General features: G+C 34.2%; 1 protein-coding gene across 2 annotated transcripts; it reads right to left on the bottom strand.

The window, feature by feature from the left end:
* Positions 1–10,048: 10,048 nt before the first annotated feature.
* LOC106064396 (actin-related protein 8-like) lies at positions 10,049–23,747 on the bottom strand. Of its 2 annotated transcripts, XM_013222951.2 has the most exons (13): positions 23,543–23,747; positions 20,938–21,114; positions 20,272–20,382; positions 18,304–18,408; positions 17,412–17,585; positions 17,125–17,235; positions 16,201–16,316; positions 15,013–15,166; positions 14,684–14,917; positions 14,158–14,302; positions 12,696–12,809; positions 10,384–10,547; positions 10,049–10,250 (listed from the first exon to the last, which is right to left on the bottom strand). In XM_013222951.2, the coding sequence occupies exons 1-13, from the start codon at positions 23,600–23,602 to the stop codon at positions 10,107–10,109; spliced, it is 1,809 nt and encodes a 602-aa protein (XP_013078405.2). In that variant the 5' UTR covers positions 23,603–23,747; the 3' UTR covers positions 10,049–10,106. The 2 variants fall into 2 exon arrangements, with proteins under 2 accessions (XP_013078405.2, XP_055881635.1); XM_056025660.1 differs by lacking the exon at positions 23,543–23,747 and having other exon boundaries at positions 20,272–20,395; positions 20,938–21,072.
* Positions 23,748–24,039: the final 292 nt, after the last annotated feature.

The raw sequence follows: 24,039 nt of genomic DNA on the forward strand, positions 1-24,039 counted from the left end.
CGTAATTAGCTTTTTTTTATATTAAAGAGGGGGTTTATCGTAAATTTTAGACGGGGTTTTAAAATCAAAATCTTCCTTAACTGTGCTCTTGGAATTAGGGGATTTTCGTTTGCATTTTTTTTTGTTTTGTTTTATAGAAGAGGGGGGAGTTAACTGCAAAAACCCCAGGTAGGGGGTTTAAAACTCAAAACCCCTGGTAGGGGGTTTTAAACTCGAACCGCTCTGGTAGGCGTTTTAAACTCGAACCCCCCTGGTAAGGGTTTTTAAACTTGAACCCCCCTGGTAGGGGTTTTTAAACTCGAACCCCCCTGGTAGGGGGTTTTAAACTCAAAACCCCTTTGGTTGTGCTAGGGCAAGTGATGGTTTAATATTAAAATCTCACCTAAAATAAACAAAATCAAAGCAAAAAATCAGTCACTAAATTCCGACTCCCCCCCCAGGGGGGGATTTCATTTCGGGGGGGAGGGGGGGGGGTTGAACCCCAAGGAACCCCCCCCCCGGCTACGCCCATGCTATGCAGTAGTCTAGATGTGTTGTATACTATTTCTTGTAAGGGTAGATTCTAGAGATCTATCTAATAATTAGATTTACTTATATATATATATATATATATATATATATAATAAGATTTATAGACTCTTAAAGTAGACTCTTACTAGCAAAAGTGAACAGTCTCTAGAGGCTAATTATAAATTTTGTAGATCATTTACAAGTTATCTAGAAAATTCTTAAAACTGACTATAAGTTGTCAATTATCACTTTTTATAATAGATCAAAATCAAAAAAGTAAACTAGTTCTAGATCTAGACATTCTAGAACTAGATCTATATCGCATTAGGTTTTTTAAACAAAAATATAATGGCTGCCAAAATTTTCCTATCACTGCTTCTTGGAGACTATTATCTATATTAATCTAGAGGTTAGTTTTTTCCCTTACCATCGTACAGCACTGTGTGTAAAACTAACCAGACATCAAGCAAACGTGGAAGAGGTCAGTCATCAGTGAAGCTGAGGGTACTGGAATGACATGGGAGCAAATGAAGAAAGCTGCTCAGAACCGAGTTTGGTGGAGAGGTGTGGTTGCGTCCCTATGCTCCCATGGGAGTGCACAGGATTAAGTCAGTAAGTCATTCCTATCACTATGTCTATAAGCTCTATCACTTTTCTGCTTTTTAGCGTGTCATATATAAATGTTATAGCTAGATCTACAAGTCCCGTATAATTTAAGTTGATCTAGACTCTAGCTATATATTGTTATAAACCTGGTGGTGGCACAAATGGGGGTAGTGGTGTGTGTGTAGTCAGCCAACGCAAATCGCCCCAGGCCAGTGCTAGACGAGCGGTCAACCGTGACGAGTTACGACTGTCAGCCGAGACGAGTGTCAACACGGCGGTTCAGGAAGGATCGACGGCGTGAACAGAGCTCAGGAGCGTCACGAGAGTTGTAGTCATCTGACCACCTAGAAACGTCGAGCGGCGTTCTGTCCTGTTCGAGAAGGCCAGTAGGGACCCTATATAAGAGCGGAGGTGTCGCAGTCAAGACGGTTCACGGCAAGGGTTCAGAGCCCAGTTCACTACAGTCGGGTCGACTACAGCACAGTTCAGCGGTGTGGTTCTGTACAGAGCATTACGACGGTTCAGTGCGGAGTACTATCAAGTACAGTTGAGACGAACGGCGTCTTGATCTTGGTCTGTGATCGAGTCCGACACAACGAGCCTAGTGTGTGAAGTCAGTCCTGAACTGTTGAACCCAGTGAAAGCCCGGAACGAGACGGAGAGGCCAGTGCAAGAGTTGATACGGCGGAACGGTGTTATCGAAGAGATATTTGTACGGTCTTGTGTTACGTGCTGCCAATTGTACAGTATCGGCTGTTATTTCTTCAACTATTATAGTGTTACGTTACTTTGGAGCCCTGAGTTGTCAAGTTCTGATTGATTTGATTGATTTTTGATTTGAGGCACATCGGCACAATTTAGGCCATGTCGTGCCTGCAGTCCCTTAAGGATCCCTCTCTCTCTAAACAACAAGGGCCAGATTCTATACAGTCATATCATTAAAATCAAGGTCTATTCACAGTTAAAATAGTAAAGGTAGTAAAAATTTAAATATTTGGTAAAAATCTAATGTAAATAGTGCATGTTCACAAATTCATAAATCAGATCTTCGTAGATAGCCCCCACTTCCCGGATAAAGCCCAGTACCTTCCCAGGGTCGACATTATCAAATAGTGTATTTAAATTAGTGGCTCTAAAATATTTCGCCCTGACATCCTGGTATCTGGGGCAATCAACGAGGATATGTTCCACGGTGAGGCGAGAGTCACAGTACTCACAAAGTGGGGGCTCCTCTCCCTTCAGTACAAAAGAGTGCGTGATGTAGGTGTGGCCAATCCTAAGTCTGGACATGGTCGTGCTACCACGCCTTGTCAGACCCTTAGATGTGGGCCGCCACCTGACATCCGCCACAATCTGCCTGAGTTTACTGTGAGTCCAGCCTCCCATCGGTTCTGCCACTCTCGATAGGTGGCAGAGGCAATACTTTGTCTCAGGTCCAAGTAGGGAATTTGGGTTCCTGACACCGCATGATTTAGGGCTCTCTTTGCTTCTCTGTCTGCGGCTTCGTTTCCCTCAATGCCAACATGGGAGGGGACCCAGATGAAGGTGACATCCCTACGGTCGGCTGTTATTTGGTCCAACAGCTTCAGGCTCTTATGTACCAATGGGATGCCAGTCTTCATCCGCCCCAAAGCTTGCTATGCAGATTTGGAGTCGGAGCAGATTATAAATTTCCTCCTTTCTGATGCTTTTACGGCCATAAGTGCAAGCAATATTGCGTGCAATTCGGCCGTAAAGATGGAGCAGCCATCGGGGAGTCTATGGGAGATAATTTTGTTCTGAAAGGAGCAGGCACACGCGACCTTTCCTTCCATTTTGGATCCGTCTGTGTAGATGGTGCCACAATCTCCGTAGCTCTCCTGCAGTTCCCTAAAGTGGACTTGTAGTATGCTTGGGTCTGTATTTTCTTTTTTGAAATTAAGGAGGGATAAATTTAATTTGGGTTTATTTATTAGCCAAGGAGGGTTCTGAGGGGTTTCTATTTTAGAGATTTGGTCAATGGGTGGGGTTAAATTTTGGATGGGTTCTCTCATTCGAAGGCCCAATGGCTGTATGACGTTAGGCCTTCGATTGTATAATTCTACCTCTGTGGGGTTAAATATGGAGTCAAAAGCAGGGTTCGTGGGGTTGGATTTTAGCTTGACTATATACTGCATTGCAAGCTTTTTCATTCTTATATCCATGGGGAGTTCTCCAGCCTCCACATGGAGACTTGGGATAGGTGATGTATGAAACGCGCCGAGACAGAGACGCAGGGCAGCATTTTGTATTGGTTCCAGTATTTTTAGGTACGACTTCCTTGCTGCTCCATATATTATGGATCCGTAGTCTAGCTTGGATCGAATTAGACTCCGATAGAGCAGCAGCAAGGTATCTCTGTCAGCTCCCCAGTCCGTATGGCTGAGTACTCTTAGTATGTTTAATGACTTTTGGCATTTCTTCTTTAAGTTCCTTAATGTGGGGGAGAAAATTAAATTTGGAATCTAGGGTGAGGCCTAAAAATTTTGTAGTTTTCACGACAGGGATCTTCTTTTTGTGTATAAATAGTTCAGGGTCTGGGTGGAGTCCCCTTAGATTACAAAAATGCATACTAACTGTTTTGGAGTCAGAGAATTTGAAACCATTATAGTTTGCCCAACCCTGAATTTTGTTTAAACATAACTGTAATTTTCTTTCTAAGGTGTTCATGTTTTTCCCATAAGTAAAAATGACAAAGTCATCAACATACAAAGAGCACTTTATGCCAGGGGACAGCGCATTTATGATGCTATTTATTTTAATGTTGAACAGGGTGACTGACAGAATGCTGCCCTGGGGCTAAATGAAAGGAAATTGGGCCAGAATCATTGGAAAATGGACAAGCACATTATTCAGCATGCTAGTTTTATGATAAATATTAAAATAATTATTTAATGACCACAAAAACAGCGAATGTCCAAATTCATGTAATGTCCGAAATAAATAAACTACTATAGTATAGATTTAGATCTAGAGTCTAGTCTAGATCTATAGTAGTTTATTTATTTCGGACATTACATGAATTCGGACATTCGCTGTTTTTTGTGGTCATTAAATAATTATTTTAATATGTATTATAAAACTAGCGCGCTGTATAATGTGCTTGTCCATTTTCCAATGATTTTGACCCAATTTCCTTCCATTTAGCTGTCTTTTTATGTACGAAAAACGAATTTCAAATTTGTTAGTCAGGTTGTTGTTTTTTCCTATGTTACCCGGATGACTTTACCTCTTCCTAGAGTTAAGACTATATTTTTTGATTGGCTAAGTCTACACTAATGAGCCCGGCATTAATTATTCTGTTTTTGGAGCTAATTTATTTGATTTATAAGCCAAGTTTTCTAATTCCATACAAAAAAAAAATTAATACGTTGTCCGAATTAGATTACGATTTTCTTACCAAAATTTATTTCGGACAGCCAGTTTTGGACATCAATAAAAATGATCTTATATTATATTTGTTCGTTTGTTGTTGTTTTTTTTAAATAAAGAATAAATGGGCAAATGTTTGGAGTGAGCTTGGTACATTGAATGAAGTTAAATGCTTAGATCTAGACCTACTAGATAGATCTAGATTTATATAGAGAATATAGAGGATTCAGAATGGCTATCGTAACCTGTAGGGGCCTACTATACTACAAAAGATCATCTGTATTAAATCTAGAAATTTATTAAATTAATAAACAAAAAAAACACAAACATTCAACACATATCTAATCATGCAAACCCCAAACATTCAACACACGTAAAATAAACAAACATAAAATAAGTCTAAAAGTCAGTGTAGAAGTCACTATTCCAGTGACCTAATTTTGATAGAATAAGTGTGTTCATATTTTTATTTTTTGTGTTCGTATTTATGCATAGTTTGAAAACATCGTAATGATTTCCTGTGAGGGGCTATGCCTGGGGATCTTAAAATTTAGTTAATGTTAATAAAGAATTAAAATCTGAGTTTATTGATGCCTAAATATAGAGACTGTCCGAAATAAATTATGGTGTCCAGAATCAAATAATGTGGGTCAAATGTGTCCGAGTTAAATGAAAACACACGGCCTCTTTGACCTTAAATATAATAACAAATATAGGTTTGGGGAACAAATATAAGTAGTCATCCTTATTCTCCTTTAACTAAAGAAGATTTTGATACGTCATTTTCTTTTCTATGTCAAACCATTGTAAAATAATGCGCTGTCAAAGTCAAACTTTCAAATTTGGGCCTATAGGACTATAGGTGTCCGAATAGCATAAACTACTCTAGATCTAATACTAATAGATCTAAAAAAAATTCTAGAGAAGTCTCAGAAGTAGATTTCTAAAAAAAACATTTTAAAAAAAAGGAATAGAAATAATATAATAATGATTTATAATGACACTTACAAAAATTAACACCAAAAGGTCTCCAATTAATCATTGAGAATTCTAAAGCTGCTCCCAGTATAAAAAATAAGGGCATAAATCTATACACTCCAAAATATCTTTGTCCAGGCCATTTCAATAACAAACGGCGGATACTGTCGCCCATAATTGGATAAAACCAACATTGCCAGATTTTGTTTTTAGAACAGCAAATCACGAATTATAGATCTATAACGGTATTTAATATTTATGTTCTTTGTGGTCGTCCCATATCTTTTATCACATGTAATATACATTACTCATCTCTTCACCTTTTATTGGTCCTTCGTTGAGTGTTTGCCCTAGAATCGTAACAATTTTAAGGTGACCAGATATGTGGGGAGTGAAAGCGGGACACATGTCTATCATCCTCACCTATTCTTAGTCTGTTGGACTGTTGGGGTTTGGGCACCACACAAGATTTGTTGATCGTCTTTCTCCATTCCTCTACGTCTCTTCCCTTGGATAGAACCTCTTCAATTGCAGGCCCGTCAATTCCCATCACTTTCTCTGACGCCTCTTCATCTTTTTCTTGGTACTGTTCCTTGGAGGAAAGCGTATAGAGTTTTAGTTTGCGTATTTTACAATAGTTAGCAGGTCATCGTGGGGTCAAATCGGTGCAGTAACCTGTCTCTAATCTCTTTTGGATGCAATCTTTTATAAATGTGATACCTAGGATCCTTTTGTAGCATCTCAATTCCATTTCTATGATCCTTTTGTAACATCTCAATTCCATTTCTAAGATACTTTTGTAGCATCTCAATTCCATTTCTAGGATACTTTTGTAGCATCTCAATTCCATTTCTAGGATACTTTTGTAACATCTCATTCCATTTCTAGGATACTTTTGTAGCATCTCAATTCCATTTCTAGGATCCTCCTCACTAGCTCTGCATTCAGCGTCCAAGACTCGCAACCATATAGGGCCTAAGAATGTGCTAATGACCAGGGAACGCATATCAGTCTGATTTTGGTGTCTTTCCATATTGTCCCGTGCAAGGGATGTTATGGACTGTGCAATTCGGGCCAGTAGTTCAGGTTTGGTTCCCTCATAAAAAGAATATACGTCTAGATTTTTTCGAGCAATATTGCTATCAACAACTTGGTGTTATTACAATAAATCACAATGTACACACAAACAATAATTTAAATTATTGCAGACTTTCTGAAATGTTTTTTTTTTTCAAGATGGATCATCTTTCAGAGTGATTCGCACCTAAAAGCGTTAACCTGTCAAACAAGCCGATTGTCTCTCTGAGATATTCAGTACAGTTTTCGTAAAATTTTACGATTGTCGCTACTACATCACATTTAGGCCTACTATAATCAAGTCGCGTCATCCACATTAATTAGTCTGCATGCGTACCTCTTTTGGGAGGAAAATTTCATTCTTCTTTCCGTGCATTCCTGAACCATTTCGCAATGGCAGAAGAATCTTCAAGAGCACTGACATTCTGTTGCTCAATAAACAAAAACGCTACATGGAATATTGCCGCAATGTGGTGTCAAATATGTTGCCAAAGCCATCACACGGGTTTTCAAAGAAGCTTTTGATTGTATAGTTTTAGATAATAGGGGCTGTCCATTTTCGGTGATCTTTTTATGGTATGTAAAAATTATGAGATGATGAGATCGATGATTCTAAAACATTTGGGAAGTTGAAACAGCAATTAATAAAGCAAGACAAAGCACCCGGCTCTGATGGCCTTCCGGCTGAAATATTTGAAAAGGGAGGTGTTTCCCTAACTGAGAGGCTAACAGTCGCGAGGGCTTATGGGGGATTTTGACCAGGCTCGGATGCCCACTTGGCACCTACGTTCCTATCCATTCTCAAGCAGTTTCACGTGGGACAAAAAGGCCAGATTAGACACACTGGTGACCTGTTCGATCACTTCCCAATAGAAAATGGCGTGAAGCAGGGCTGTTCGCTATCTTCTTTGGCATAATGTTGAGTCAAATGCACGAAGGCATCTACGCCAGGTTTCGCTCAGACGGCAATGTGTTCAATCTTCGACGCCAACTGTTCCATACAAAAGCAAAAGAAATGGTCATAACAGAGCTTCTCTATGCAGATGATTGTGCAGGCTAGCTCACAATGAACATGGTATTTAGATCACGATCAACGAATTTGCATTCGCTGCCGCCTCTTTCGGTTTATCTATAAACCTCAGGAAAACAGAAGTCATGTTCCAGAAGTACCCAATAAAACCTACTCAGCCTCAAACATCACCGTAAGTGGACACCCCATTTCACATATCTAGGAAGCATAGTGTCAATTTTAAAGCACTTCTTGTTGCGTTTGCATACATATCTGTGTACCGTAAAAGTGGGCGACCAGCGGCTCTCCTGCCTTCTATTAGATCGCCATACAGAGTGTCATGTGGAAGTCGACCTACTGGCATTCTATGAACGTGGTCAAACCAACTAAGGCGTCTGCTACTGATAACACAGTGGATGTCCTGGCACACTGCTCTTAGTAGCACTTCCTCATTGGTTATTTAATCTTGCCACCTTAGTTTAAAGATCCGCCTTAGGCATCAGAGATGGAAGATATTTTTTTTTCTTTTTTTCCTGCCATGAGTAGGTTGACCATGTTTTACTTCCGTATAGCAAAGCGCTCATCACATGGGTAAGGCTGTAACGTGGTATTGTTAGTCAGCAACAGGAGCGGACTGGGTATCAAAACCGGCCCACAAATGGCATATCATATCATGGGCGAAGCCAGGATTTTTTCGGGGGGGAAGGTTTATATATATATATATAAACCTGAGCAAGGTATTGTCCCACTCTCTTTACTGCAACCGTGCCCATTGCTATCCAGTAGAACATCGTTGAATATGAATATGAGTCAAGATAATAAGGTTACAAAGGCAGTTTGTGTGCCCCAGAAGTGGTCCACCCAGGCAGGTAAAAAAGCAGGTTTCAATTTTCAATATTTTCAGAAGAATATCAGAATGAAATTCTATCAAAGGCAAATGACAGAGAAGAATGGAGAAAGACGGCTGACAGATCTTGTGTGGTGCCCCATTGGTCCAGCAGACCAAGGGATAAGTGAAAGTGAATGTATAGTTAGATGCGAACCTGGCCTAACTGATGTCTTATATTGAGCATCTTATTGTTTTGTAAAGGGTCAACCTCTTATTCAAAGCCTCAAAAAAAAAAAATTCAGTTAAGAAAAAAATCCTTTAGTTTAGTGTTCCATGGAGGCGTAGTAGCTTGGCAGTTCACATTTTATTTGTGTAAATGTAGTAGTTAGTATGACAGAACAAACATAACTTAGCAATACAATTATAAAAAAAATATTTTTTGACCAAAAATCTAATACCATTTGTATAAATGTGTTAAAAAATGGTAAATTGCCATCTCCCTTACTAAAAGACCTCCCGTGTTTGTTACTATTAATAGTGAATAGTTGTAAAAATGGTGAATTGTTATGAAAAAACTGCCTGCATAATTGATTTTAAAAATTAGATTTTTCGCTTTCAGAAAAGTAAAAAGAAGCCATCGCATCAGAACCATTTCTAGTTTACGAGATCTAAACTGGATGGACGGACTAACAGACATTCCACACAAAAATAATAGCGTCAACAATGTCCAGTGGTTGGCCATTAATGATTGATTCTTCTCTTCTTACTATGATATAAACTTACTCTTTAGTCTGTGTAAAAAAAAATTATTAGTTTTTAATTTTTTTTTTTTTTTACAACTTTTCATTGTACTAACAAGCTGAAATAAACTCCTGCTGAGTGACAAAACATTTAATAAGAATTTCTGAAAGATCTTGTACAATTTTAATCATTTTTACTATTTTCTATACATTTTCAGATTGTTTTCAAGATGATCCAAAGCTTGACAAGATCCAAAGATATATCTGACATAGACACAGAAACCATAGGCTTCATGTGACATAGGTACAAGAACAAGAAGCCAATATACAGATGCCTTATCTTACACAAGAACCAGAGAGGCTTTATAAAACAGACACAAAGAACCAGAAGCTTTATTTCACATAGACACAAATACCAGAGGCTGTATGCTACATAGAAAAACATCAAGTTCTATATTACATAGACACAAGTCTGTTGATACACACACACTAATAAGGCTGTATGCCCTAAACAAAAGAACAACTAAATTTTGTACAGCATGAAATAAACAGTTTAGTTTTCTTTTGTATTTTAACATATCTTCCATGTTTCTTATTAAATAGTGGGAAAAATGTTTATTCATTTTAGGGGTATATCCAGATGTTTATCTATTTCACGGTAGAATTTGGCAACATTTGTTTCTTTTAATCATCTTAAGTACCAGTAATTTAAACTGTCTTTATGATTAAATTTACTATAAAACTATAGATTAAAAATGACCAAAATTTTGATTAATATTTCAACTTTGGTTGTCTCTGTGAACCACAATGCCATCAGAGAAAGAACAGAGAAAGAACAGAGAAAGAACACATTATCCATTACACAAAATGACCAGAATTCATTTTCTCTTCAAGAAAAACATGAACAAATTTTACAAAAATATTTACACTTTTTAATGCCTTGTAAAATACAAAGACTTGAACAAAACTACCAAATAAATGGAACTCTTTCTCGAAGTAGTCGCACACTAAATTGTTTCCATTCTCGCTGGCGAATCCAGAGTTCTTGTGTTGAATCAAGACAAGCAAGGATAGCTCCACCTTTCCAAGAGGTACAGCTAGCATTCATGTCCTGCAGAAGATTGAAATGTGTCATAAATTCTCTTTATTATGCATTAAAAAAAAAGGCTATAAGATGAAAAATAAGTTATATATTTTAGAATAAAAAACTAGAAATAAGAATAACTTTTTAAAATTAAGAAAACCTTTGGCTTAGTTATGATTTCCAAATTGTCTAACTGTTGTCTCATGGTAAGAGGAATAGAATGCCACACTTGGTACTGCAGCCATCGGACAGCCCCTTCAAACTGTAGTCCACCTCCAACAACTAGAACACAACTGTATAGCTTACGTCTCAGCTCTTCAGAGTCTGTCCATAACAATAGCAAATTTAAATTAGGAGCAACAAAGTATCAAACAAAAAACTATAAATGGATCAGATAGTAAAAGATCACTATAGATGTACAAACCCATGACTAAAAAATTAACATACTGATGTCAGAAGAAAAAGAAAGAAAAATCAACTTATGGTATCAAAAGAAAAAGTGAAATATCAACAAATTGGTATCAGAAATGAAAGTGAAATATCCACATATTTTATCAAATCTGAATGAATTTATATACACTCTGCAAAGTATTGAAACCAATATAATAATCTTGTTCAGATTTAATTCTTTAATTTTTTATTGAGGTGAGATATTTTGCAAACACATGAACCCAATTCACTACAAACATTAGATATATGAATATTAATTATTAAAGTTTTATTTTGTGATTAAGAAAACAATTCCAGAGAAATCTATACTAAGTGTTATTGATAGTAGCAATTTAGTTTAAGCTTGGAGAAACATAGGCCAACCTCAAAAAAAAAAAAAGGCTGCTGAAACAACATAAAGATCCATATCTAAAGATAACAACAAAAACTTATGGTCATACATAAAATCTAAGAAAATTGAAATAACAGGCAAAGCACCATTAAAAGGAGAAGATAACTTAACAGATAATTATAATGAAACTAAAGCTAACATCCTAAATAAATACAGGAGATCAGCATTCTCACCCGCAGGAGACAAAGAAATATTACTTAATTCGAACCAAGTAGACAACATAGGAGATATAGAAGTACAAGAAAAGGGAATCCAAAAATAATAAGCCAACATTAAACCGAATAAAGCGTCTGGACCTGATGGTATTCCAGCTAGATTACTCAAAGAAATAAGCAATGAGCTAGCACCAATGTTTAAAATACATTTTCAGGCATCTCTTAACCAGGGCAGAGTACCAATGCTCCTTCTTCCCTAGTGCTATTAAAGCAAGGAATGGGTTGTCTGCGATAGCCAGGAAAACCAGTTACTTAGCAGAATTTAGGTCAATGGTTAATATGCATGACTAAATGCATGATGCATAGGACGTAATCATCTTCTTTTTAAAGTAATGTATTATATAAAATAAGAAGATAAGATAGATCAAAACCAAAAAGATTCATATTTCATGGGACCTATGGAAGAAATCATCTTTTATCATTTAAAGCTGGATCTTTTTCTTGTATTTTTTCCTTCTTCAGATACTACAAACAAAATGCCAAGCTTGCATCACTCTAAACTGCTGTTTCTTTTTGTAACTCCTCTTATTATTGTCATAATAAAAATTAAAATAAATGTTTGTCTTCCATTCACTAGTCTGACCATTCTATGAGATAATGGTACATATGAGATAATCTGTTTTGAAACATGTATAACATGTAGTTATGGAGTGTGTGTTTCTATGGTGACGGTGGGAAGAGGTTAGCTAATGTCAATAACATCATTTCATTTTCTCACAAGTTGATTTTGTCTATAATGTAATAAAAGTTATATGAAGTAATATTAAAATTATTTCAAGATTTTTAAGCTAAGATATTATACTCCTTTAGTTGCATATGAGCAGTATGGTGCTAAAAGTCAACAACCATCAACAACAATGTAGATATATGTCTTAAATTAATAGGCCATGATTTTTAAGAACATTGTGATTAATACCCTTCAATTTTAGTTTAAAAAAACCTAGTATGTTAGCAGAGTCAAACTAATTCTTAAGATTTTTTTTCAAACATGAGAACTAAAAAAGGCAACAAAATTGGCAATAAAATTAACAAAAGGAAAAAACTGTCAAAAGTTCAAGAAACTGCAAATATTATTGTTAAGAGTCCTCAACCTTAGATTATTCCTTTAAGTCTATATTGTTAATAGCCCTAACCTTAGATTTTTCCTTTTAGTCTATATTGTTAAGAGCCCTCAAACTGGGATTATTCCTTTAAGTCTTTAATAAATTATATACATTTTAAACTGTTTTTATGTTTAAAGCCGATGGAGATATTTGTCCTGATATTATTGTACATAACAGCCATTTACAAGGAGTATAATTGGTGATAAAATTTGTCAGAACTTAATCTTAGACCACTATATTGTGATATCCTTTATCCTGGGAAAAAACCTAATAAACCTAATTCTTGATTTCTCATAGACAGTATTTGTCTTACCACATTTTTCAATGCTATGAATGATTGCTTCATCTACACCCATTAAATGCAAATCATTTTCTTCATCCATCTCTACATCATCCTCATCATCCCCTCTGCGAGTAGATTTATTTTCTGCAAACATATAATTTATGTGAGTGTTTTACAAGAGAAAATACAATTATTGCAATAAATGACTAAGTTAGATCAATGATTTAGTTAAACAATATAATAAAATGTAGTTTGTGTAACACCTTAAAACATTGGAGGCACATGCAGGTCAGCTGTAATCACACATTATGATGTATGCAAAAATACAAATACTTCAAATTAAATTTGGTGGATGACTGCCTTTCCAATCTGGTCTCATGTCCATACAATAAACTTGATTTTTAAAATTAAAAGTGCACTCTTGGGAGAACCAAAAGTAATTGCACTTACAAGAATAAAGACATTTTGTTAAAACATTTTTGGAAATTAAAGAGAAGTATAAATTAAATGTTCGCTATCACGATGATGAAGATTTTAAATAGTATTTGATCTCCAAACAGAATGTTCAGCAAAGAAACTGCTAAAAATCACTTCAACAGCCATATACCATTAATTCCAGTTTAAATTAAGAAGTAATTTTATATATAGAGTATGTAAATCTGAAGATTCAAAATGTAAAGATTTAGAAGTAAAAGGAAATGATACAATAAGAGTTGTGACAGAAATCTTTATTTTTTGGTCATGATTAAGCAGGAAAAGCTTAGAGGATACAGAAAGATGCCAAGAACTAACAGATTTCATACAAACTATTAAGAACTAACAGATTCATAAAAACTATCTTGAAAGACACACAAAAAAAAGTATAAAGCAGAATTGGAGGGAACAGGCTTAGCTTTGACTGATCCCTTAAGAATTGTACAGGCTTAGCTTTGACTGATCCCTGGCTGATTCTTAAAGAATGTACAGTTTTAGCTTTGGTCGATTCTTAAAGAATGTACAGTTTTAGCTTTGATTGATTCTTAAAGAATGTACAGTTTTAGCTTTGGCTGATTCTTAAAGAATGTACAGATTAGCTTTGACTTATTCTTAAAGAATGTACAGTTTTAGCTTTGACTGATTCTTAAAGAATGTACAGTTTTAGCTTTTACTGATCTGTAAGCAAAAGAAGAAATTGAAAAGAAAAACAAGAAAAATTTCTCAATAATGTCGAGCAATGAAAACTGAAGGATGGTTTACCTAAACTGTAAGAGATGAGTGCTATGTCCCAATAAAGCATGCAAAAAGGTTGTTTCAAATTTGAGTAGATCAACTGTTTTAAAAAGAAGTAGAGAGCCTAGGTTAAAAGTATTGTCACTACACCCCAAGATCACAAGGGTAACATTTGAACATAAAACTGAAAGCAGCAACATTTGTAAGATAAGAAAAAGTTAAAGTTCACTTAAATAGTACAATAATTCTTTTTTAATTTTTTTAAAGTTTATTTCTCTGTTACCTGTTGCAGTCATAACATCAGGGACATCATTGGAATCATCATCAAGTGGTCCACTGTTCAGGTCATCTAACTGACTCAGATTTTGTTCTGATGTATCTCTGGACATATCAGCAGTATCTTTCTTGGAACTTCCCATTCGACCTGCCTAAAACAGAAACAAATCTCTAGATATTGTTCAAATTAGAAACTTTACCACTTGCAATATATGTTCAAATTTCAGGCATCCATTAAATTTGCATGGTCCGAGGAATACAAAATGTGACTTAATCAAACTCTCATAAAATTTTAGTAATTTTTCTCAATTTGTCTGGTTTTCTTAGTTGATGTAAGAAAAATGAAGACATTACATTTTATTTTGGTGGATTAGATTGATGTATACATACACAAAATGCTTAATACAAACACTATTTACATTAATTAATTAAGGAATCACTTTATCATTGAAGATATTGACTAGCACAATTAAAGTATTGAGTATCTAGTTAAAAAAAAAATGAGTCAAACTATATATAAAAGAGTTCATTACCCAGGACTGTCGTTGTGTTTGCCTCAAGTACTCTTCATCATGTGGATCATCAGGATCACCTTCAAATCGAGACTGAACACGAATAAGGTGGTCACCAAGAAGACCAAAAGCCATTGGTTTAAACAAAGCCATGGGAGCTAAAATAGGTTCATCTCCAAGCTTAACTTTGTACTTCAATAACATATTATCTGGGCGATGAATTTCTAGACACTGCTGGGTTATTCCATACTGATCCTAGAAATATAAGCATTCCGTACACTGGTCAAGTGTATAATTTCAATATAATTGTTTAAAAGTAAAAATAGTTATTTGACACAAATGACAAATACTTGATTCAAATGGCAGCAGGTTTCTTTTAAACCTTGCATCTGTATAACATCAGGAGGATTAGTAAGATTCAATTCTGGCAGAGCTACACCACACCGAGCAAGTAGGGAATGGAAAAGTCGACTGACATCACTGCCACCAAATTCCATTGTTAATCTGTAGATTCGTAAAATTTGAACTATATTTTTTTTTTATTTAATTATTTTTATATTAAAAACAAGCATCCCATGCCTTGACTTTTCCAAACTAATATCAGGAATCTATTAGAGTCATGGGCATCCTAAACATCACAGAGGTTGGAACCAGAGACCCCTAAGTCAAGTGCTTTATCAATCAGCAAACCTCTCTATCAATTAAAAGAATAAAATAGCAATGGAAACTAAATTTAATATTGTTTCTTAACATTTCTTTAACATCTTAAACAATAAAAAGAAACTCGGCATTAACATTTACAACCCAATATGACTAAAGGGACTTCCTGACAAGTGTGTCCCTATCTTCTCATTATGTGTGTGTACATTATGTTTAGAAGAGATCAGTCAACACATTCAAGTAGGCCTTCCAACATAATAAATATCAAAATTATTGTATAGTTGAATAGTCCTGCACCATAAGATATAATTGAATAGTTAATTTTAAAATCAATTTTCACATTTATTTTTAATGTCTCTGAATTATACATAGAATCATTTTGAGTGATATATACATTTAGACATTTAATACTTTTGTGTTCTAGTTAAAACACATTTATTTAGTTCTGTGCTTTTGGAGGAAAACTACTACTCAAATTAATTACAAATGTATCAATTTATAAATATTTAATGCTACTTAATATTTAAGGAAGTATGAAGGTTCTTTAACTTCTTGATTTTCTATTCAAAACATTAAATAATAAGTCATACGTTAATTTTTAATAATAAGTTAATTGTTTTATTGGATCAAGACTTAGAGTGATTTTGATTTTTTTTTATTTAAAATATTTATTCTGAAAACTTGTATGTAGACTTATTAAATGATTGGCAGTAAATGCTCCACTGTTAAACATAACGCATCTATATACAAATAATAAAATCCATTGAAATTAGAAAAAAAAATAAGGGTCTGCATTTTACAATTTCACACACAGGCAGCCACAGCCCTCCTGGCAGCCTGTGTCCCATATTGTTTTATTGAACAGTGACAACTTGTACCTGCTGGCTCTATGAGATATACCATCTTCTACACAACTAACACTGGTTTTCTGGTCCCCAACATCCACAACACATGCAACTGTTAGACCTGAACCATAAGTAGCGCAGACAGATTCCTGGAGACAATGAACAAGATGATGTAATACATATTTCTTTCAGACAACAGTTTTAGATCTAACAGCAATTAATAATAGGTTGGTCAGAAAAAAAAAAAAAAAACAAGCACAAAATATGGGTTGAAAACCAGATGAAAGAAATGAAAAAAAAAAAAAAAAACTTTGCCAAATTAGTTGAGCAGCAATAGAGTGTTTAATATGAAGTTATGTAGGCATTTTTTTTCTTTACATGAATAATGTTCTATCATTACTGCTGGATGAAAAAAATATATATGGTAGTTTGATATTTAAGTATTTAATAGGAAATAGGAAATATCTGAATGATTATAAAAATATGATTTTCAAGGTAGATATATCAGTGTTGAAAAGTACTAATGGTGTGATCATAGTATGTTCAGTAACCTTAAGAAGCTTATTTATGTAAATTATAAATTAAATCATAAATAAAGCTCTGTGTAATTTACTATTTTAGTTTATAATTCAAACAATGTTATGAAGATAAGTTTACAACTAAAGAAAATAAATAAATAAAACACATTTCATCTGTTGCTGCACTCGTAAATGTTTTCTGTCTTGCTTGAAAACATTATAGTGATTTATTATTAACTATTCAAAATTGAGCAGTACACAGATCATGTCACTTCATAAAGTGTTTTTGAAGTAGACCTATACTCATTATTTTTAACTTCATAGACATGTATCTACAATAAAGTTTAAATAACAAACCTCTAATGTAGGGATTAAAGACTGCTAACAGAACTCAAAGAAATTAAGACTGTAAAAAATATAAAAGTGTTGCTCCTATTACCTGATGAACTATGGCTGCTGCAAACCCAAGTGTATTCAAGAGAAGATTAACTAAAACTTTGACATGTTTGTGCACATAGACATCAGGTATTAATAACACAGCTCTGTAGTGCTTTAAAAACAAAATTAATAAGATTATTTTTTATATACTATTGAAAGATATTTTACTATTAGTAATTCAAATGGTAAATAGCACAAGAAGTATTTTTGTTTTTTTCAATTCCATGTTATCACTTCTAAATAGGATTTTTAAAAAATCAAACACCATATAAAATAAAAATAATTTACTTTGAGATCTTTAATGGGAATCTCAAGATGTTCTTGTAACACATGTCCCCAAATTGTCTCAAGGTCTGCAAGAACAGCTGTTAGTGAACCACCAGGACCATCATGAATATTTAGCCGACCCCGCCTCATAGGCCAACTGAGACGATAGCTTTCTCTAGAAGGTATGTAGAGAGCCTAAAAATAGTTTTAAATTTTAAAAAAAAAATTAGTTTTAAATTATGCTTTTATTTAAAATGCAATAAATCAAGAACATTTTTGTTTTCCTTAGAATCTTAATTTTTATTCAATATGATTTTCTTGATACACTTTATCCAGTCAATTTCATAATCTTCCACATTTTTTTCTTATGTTTTTCTTTAGGTTTACTTATATTGTTTCCTTGTTTCTTCATGTCACATTATTTTCTTTTTCTAGGTTACTCTATTTTATGGCTAAAAAAATATAGACCAGAACTTACAAATGGGAATGCAAAACAAAATGTTTATGTAATACAAGAATCAATGATATTATTTTGAACTTTGTAGATTTTCAAATGATTTTCCATGATTACCAAATCTAGTAGGTATAATCACATTTTAGTCTTATTGTTCCTGTGCAGGAAAGCACTCTCAAGGGGGTCAACATAACCCTTACAAGGACACACTTAACTCCCTCAAGGAGTGTGATATTGACATTGTGGCTGGGTTAAACTAGCTCTCGATCACTCCTCATGGTGCGAAGGAGTGACAAGGAGAGCAGCCAGCACGAAAGAACACAGCTATAACAAAAGGCTGAGAGAAGAAACAGGTTTATTTGCAGTAGGCCCAACTTACCCATGCCATGTATGTATTAGTTTGAATGTGAATGTGATTGTAGCCCTACATAGAAATGAATTCATTATTTATGTTATTACCTCATCACCCACTAAATATGGAGGTTTCTTTTCTATATTTGTCCATGCTGGTGACTCTGTAGATTTCAATGTTTCTGGCGGAACTTGTGAATTAAATGCCATTAACTGAAACAAAGTTAAAAAAAAGTTTAAACTTCATATCTAAATATTTTGAATTTGTAGGTTCTATTAACTCAATTAGATTATATTATTTTTCTTTCAATTTAAAAAAAAATGGTATAAGTGAACTGTGCAGCAAACATCGCATGAAGGACTTCATGATTGGCAAGTGCTCAGATACAGAGATTATAGACATTATTACAAACTGTGTTTGTTATTATAATGGTAGGGCTAAATTTATAGTTTTACTCTACCATGGCTTGCAAGAGATGGTGAGATTCTGGTCAACAGGTCCACATGAATGTGTATAGTGGTAGATAAGATGTGTGATTTTTTAATTACTTGGTGACTGGACTCTGAGAGAGCTAGTTGGTGATTGGACTCGAGTGAGAATGCAGATATTTTCAGAGTTACAGACTACAGTTTGAGTTAGTCGAGAGTTGTTTAGTAGGAAAGTCTTCTCCTATTGTAGATAGCCCACGTTAGACATTGCATTTTTTTAGTCGATCTGAAGATCTACATACGTACTACTTGTAAATAAAGTTGAATAGTTAATTTCATTAACTAATCAGTATCTGAGTTGTATCTCTTTGGAGAGTATGTTCTTGCCACACTATTACATGTTAAGATGTCCCTGTTGTCAATAGAGTGAACTAGGGCTTGGAGTAGCTTCCCAGTGATCCAACCCTCAAAACAACGACCATACAGAGCAACCCCTATAGTTTAATTTGGAGCATCAATGAGTCCTCCCAAAAAGTAGACTCCAACTTTAAGTCCTGACAAGCCTATTGCACCCATTCTTGACAGAAGGAACCATCATAGTGTGTCAGCTGGACACTGGAGTCAAGATATAAGTAAAAGAAACAATAAGGCCACACATATTTATATCTGCAGCAATCATGCAATAAGTTAATTAATCTATATTATTTTAATTTGTTTTTAATTGTAAACTCTTCCCCATTTTAACTTTTTTATTCATCAGATATTTTTAATTGAAACTAAATCAATTTTCCCTTGCACAATTGTATGTCATATGTGTGTCTTTTACCCAATGCTTAGGTGTGGGCTGGTCTATGGTTCACTGTTAAAACCACCTTAGACCAAACAGATCATCTTTAATTAATTTAATTGAATCATACAAAGCATAAAAAAACTGATCCATTGATCCATCAGAGAATCCTGTGCTCCATTGACTCTTTATATAGTGCTGTTGAGTACAAAATGTGGCATTTAAGTGCTTGACTAATGTAATAGACAGAAAATAGGTAAAAAGACAATTTTTGTTAAAGCTTTGAACATGTTGGTCTCTGATCTAATTGAATATAGTGATGTATATTATCTGTGTAAGCTCAGAAGTTCTAGTCCATGTACTGACTAGGCCCTCATGGCTAAAGTTTTGATAGAAAAGGTGAGGCACTGCTTGAAGAGTCTATGGAGCACAGGATTCTGTGATAGACCAACGGAGGGATCAGTTTTTTTATGCTTTGTATCTTTTTATCATACACTAACTGTGTCAAGACATTGAACTTAGCTAAATTAAACAATATGATTAGGGTAGCTAATGTTGGATGAACTTAGAAACAGACCCTGCAAAACTGAGTCCTATTCACTTGTTCAGTCACACAAAACTTATGATTACCTTCCCAACAGTGACCAGGAATTTACAAGAAGAAACTTTTATTGACAGACTAGGTAGGAGAAAAATGATTATTTTTTGTTTACTCTTAAAAAACCATAAGTATCATATTTCATCTATTTTGAGCACTATGAATAGAACTGAGTATAATATATGTATGTTGATTACATATATCAACAACCTAATAGCCATTCACCTACCATGTACATGGAAATAATTGGTTTTATACAAACCTGTCTAGGTAATGTTATCTGTCTATATTCCCCTGTCTGAGTAGGACGAGTCAGCAGCATTTCTTCAATAGATGCCAAGCCAGCTCGTATCTGTTGACCAGCTTCAGGGTGCTAGAAAAAAAGACTAAATAAACCAGTTCAGAAATAGAAATGTTGGTATTTATGGAAAGTCCTAGAACTTTTTCACTCAAGACAATGATTACTTCCACCAAACTTAGTCAAATCCAATCACTAAGCAACTTAAACTTGGCTCAACATAACAAAAGATGGCATTATTGGATGACTTCCTAAATGTTAAGTAAAGTCTAAAGCTCTTTAAATGCACAATTTAAAAACAAAACAAAAAAGATATTAATTAAATAAAATATTAAATAGATATAAAAATATTGAAATACTGTAACTGTCAGAATAATTTATTGATGATATATAATGAGTTTATGTCAAGAGCTATTTAAGCTTTTGAAGAGAATCATATGTGATGTGATACAGTGTATTTACACATTATATGAGATATTTTAGAAACATAACTTTCTCCATGATCAGCTGCAAAACAAAAATTCAATTTTGAAGAGAATTTCTTTCAACAAGGATATAAATGGAAAAATAAAATAGTTAGAGAAAAACTTGATTATGTAGAACAAAGGTTACAACCATGTGAAAACTTACATTACATTCTGGCCTCAGGAGCATGTAGTCATCTGCTAGCCGTTTACTCGGATCCAAACACTTTCTTGCTACACAGTGTGGGACAGTAATTGGGAATGCATCAGATGCACGACCTATTCTTAAATTTACAGATCCAGGTTGTATGACTATCACAGTTGGAGCTTGTACTGTCTGTTGCTGTTGTAATAGTTTGTCAAATAATTAGAAGATGTTTTTCTCAGTTAAGTCAATGACATATTAAAGTCTTTGTCTACTTTTAAAAATATAAATGTAATTACAATTAATATAATAATAAATATTTTTGTAACCATAGTATTATTTATTATTGAAAAGCTCAAATCTAATTATGTTACTGAGTCACTGTTACATAAACTTGTAACAAAGTTTTTAAATTTCATGTTCTGAAGAAAATTGTCAATGATTCTAGCTACTTGTTTTCCTATTATCTTGGAGTTTTCTTCGACTCAACACCATCTTTCGACCCACACATAAGTAAACTCTGCAAGGGTCTTTATCTGCAGCTGCACAGATTAGGCCAGATCCGACCATATTTAACAACAGAATCAACAAAAAAGCTAGCTGAGGCATTCATACTCTCCCGCCTTGACTACTGCAATGCAGTGCTAACAGGTATACCCGATGACAAAATAGCCAAGCTGCAACGTATTCAGAACTACGCTGCACCTATAGTTCTATGAAAAACAAGACAAGATTCTGCTACTACGCTCTTGCGCACGCTTCATTGGCTTCATGTGAAAGCGAGAATCGACTACAAGGTGGCGAGCGACACTTTGTCATCAGTGTATCTACAACAAAGAAATGCCCTTGTACCTTAGAGATTTGATCACTCCATATGTCCCGCAGAGAGCCCTGCGCTCAAACGGACTCAACACATTTAGTGGTGCCATGTTTCTCCCTTAAAAGCTATGGTCTGCAGGCTTTTTCAGTGCACGGACCAAAGGTTTGGAACTCACTCCCCATTGATCTCAGACAGACAACATGCTACACTACTTTCAAGAAGAACATTAAGACCTACCAGTTTAAAACTTTTTTAGATTAGTTTTTCATTATTTTGATAAACAACAAAATTATATAATTGTTTAAAAAAAAATTATTTTCCCCTTCTTTACTGTCTCAAGTTATTTCCCTTTCGTGGCATATGACGATACATTTTCTTATTTAGAAAAGTAAAAAAGGTAAATTGGCCTCCCCCTATTTATATGTTGTAGTGGGAAAGGATAGTTTGGGATGTGAAATGTGTATAGATTTCTATTTAAAAGCATTTTATCAGCATTTACATGTATTAGTGGTAAAGGATAGTCTGGGATGTGATTTAAAAGCATTCTATCTGGGTTTTATTTGGCTAATGCATCTAAGGGCTTAAAAATCATGTTAACCAAAGATCCATCTCCTTCTTCCCTGGGGAAAAAAAAGTCAGTTTTTTTATTTATAATAAGTCTACTTTGAACCCAGATACAATTAAAAAGGATGCGCGCTGGACTGTTGATTTGACTTATCAATAGTCGCGGGTTCTCATACCCTGCCCGCTGGCATACTCCATCATCCTGCTGAAGGTTTAAAATAGAAAGTAAATTATCTTCAACTCTGAAGGAACATCCAAAACATGAAAATATTTTAAAATGTAGCTACAAATGTTAGAAGTGTGACAAAATGGTGGAGACGCAATATATAAGGAAGTTGGGTAGTAAACATTCAAATAGAGCAGATTTAATAATACAGTGAGGTGGCCGATAAGCATGACAATACCTGGATGGCGAAAAACATCTTTTACTCTATATATTTATTATCATGTTATTTTAATTAATATGTTTAGAGACTCTTAAGTCACTCAAGTTTAGTTTTTTAGACATTTTAGTAGTCGGTTAGAAATTATAAAAATCTAGATCTCTAGTGACTAACTCTAATATGAATCTACAATACATTAGATATAATATAATATTAATTATTAATATTATCTTAGATACCTAAATAACTTCTAAAAGTTGCAATACTATTGTCTACTATATATATATATATATATATATATATATATATATATTTATTTATATTAAAACTACACCTACAATAGGCATATATAATAAATAATAATAGCCTGGGCTACATTTAGTTAGTCTTAATATCATTTTTGTCATAATTAGTACAGTTGTACACCACTACTTATGGTACTAGATCATATTGTTGTGTGGGAAACATATCAACATATTATAATATTATATTATCACATCATTAATTTATATGAATATGATACATACACAGTATATAAAAAAATTGTAATTGTATAATTTGTATTTTTACTATTTTTTAAACTAAAATCTAGTATTACTAGTAATTAGAATTTAGATTTTGTTTTCTAGAATTCTTGATCTAGAATCTAGATCGGTATACCTCTAGATCGATGTATTAGTATTAGTATTGTATAGATTTACTATAGATCTACTTGTAATAGTATACTGAGTATTATAATCTAAGTGACCGTCTTAGTGTCTCAAGCCTAGAGATGAAGTAGATCTATATCATACTAGATGCTCTACTCTAGATCTAGATACTGTCTAGCAATTTGAATTTACTTTATTTAGTAATTTACCTCTGAAGCAGGTTCAGGTGTCGGAGGAAACAAAGGCTTTTTGGCAACAGATGACGGCATTATTTAGATCTATAGATCTCTATTTCTATCTAGACAAATCTATTTTACATTCAAATAGAAAATATGCTAGACTTAGTCTAGATCTCTATAATTTCTACTTCAAAAAATTACACAGGAAACCACTGAACGTCATCGAGATGTGTGTTGGAACTGCCAACTGCGAAATAGATTTTGTATAAAAAAACAACAACAAACAAACCCTCCTTGAGAGCGCTTATATTTTAGATCTGTCTATAGAGATCTAGATTTTATAGGCTGATAGAGGCAGGAGTCAGAACTTGTTTTTAATTAGAGATGGTATTGATGTGCACTGCTGCTGTAGACCAATTTATAAAAATTAAATTTTTTGGAACTTATATCTAGATTTGTAAACCATCATGTCATAGTATGTTCATAGATGTAAATGTGATGGTTCATAATATTCCATGGGCGTAGCC

Source organism: Biomphalaria glabrata, chromosome 4 (genome assembly GCF_947242115.1).
Source record: "Biomphalaria glabrata chromosome 4, xgBioGlab47.1, whole genome shotgun sequence".
NCBI classification, from domain to species: Eukaryota; Metazoa; Mollusca; class Gastropoda; family Planorbidae; genus Biomphalaria; species Biomphalaria glabrata.

Excerpts from the sequence above, each read along its gene's own strand:
- LOC106064396 (XM_013222951.2), bottom strand. The coding sequence starts at position 23,602 with ATGCCGTCATCTGTTGCCAAAAAGCCTTTGTTTCCTCCGACACCTGAA. Across the intron at positions 20,383-20,937 it reads TCCTGAGGCCAGAATGTAAT|CACCCTGAAGCTGGTCAACA; the intron begins GTAAGTTTTCAC and ends CTTTTTTTCTAG. Across the intron at positions 17,236-17,411 it reads TTCCCATTAAAGATCTCAAA|CACTACAGAGCTGTGTTATT; the intron begins GTAAATTATTTT and ends TTGTTTTTAAAG.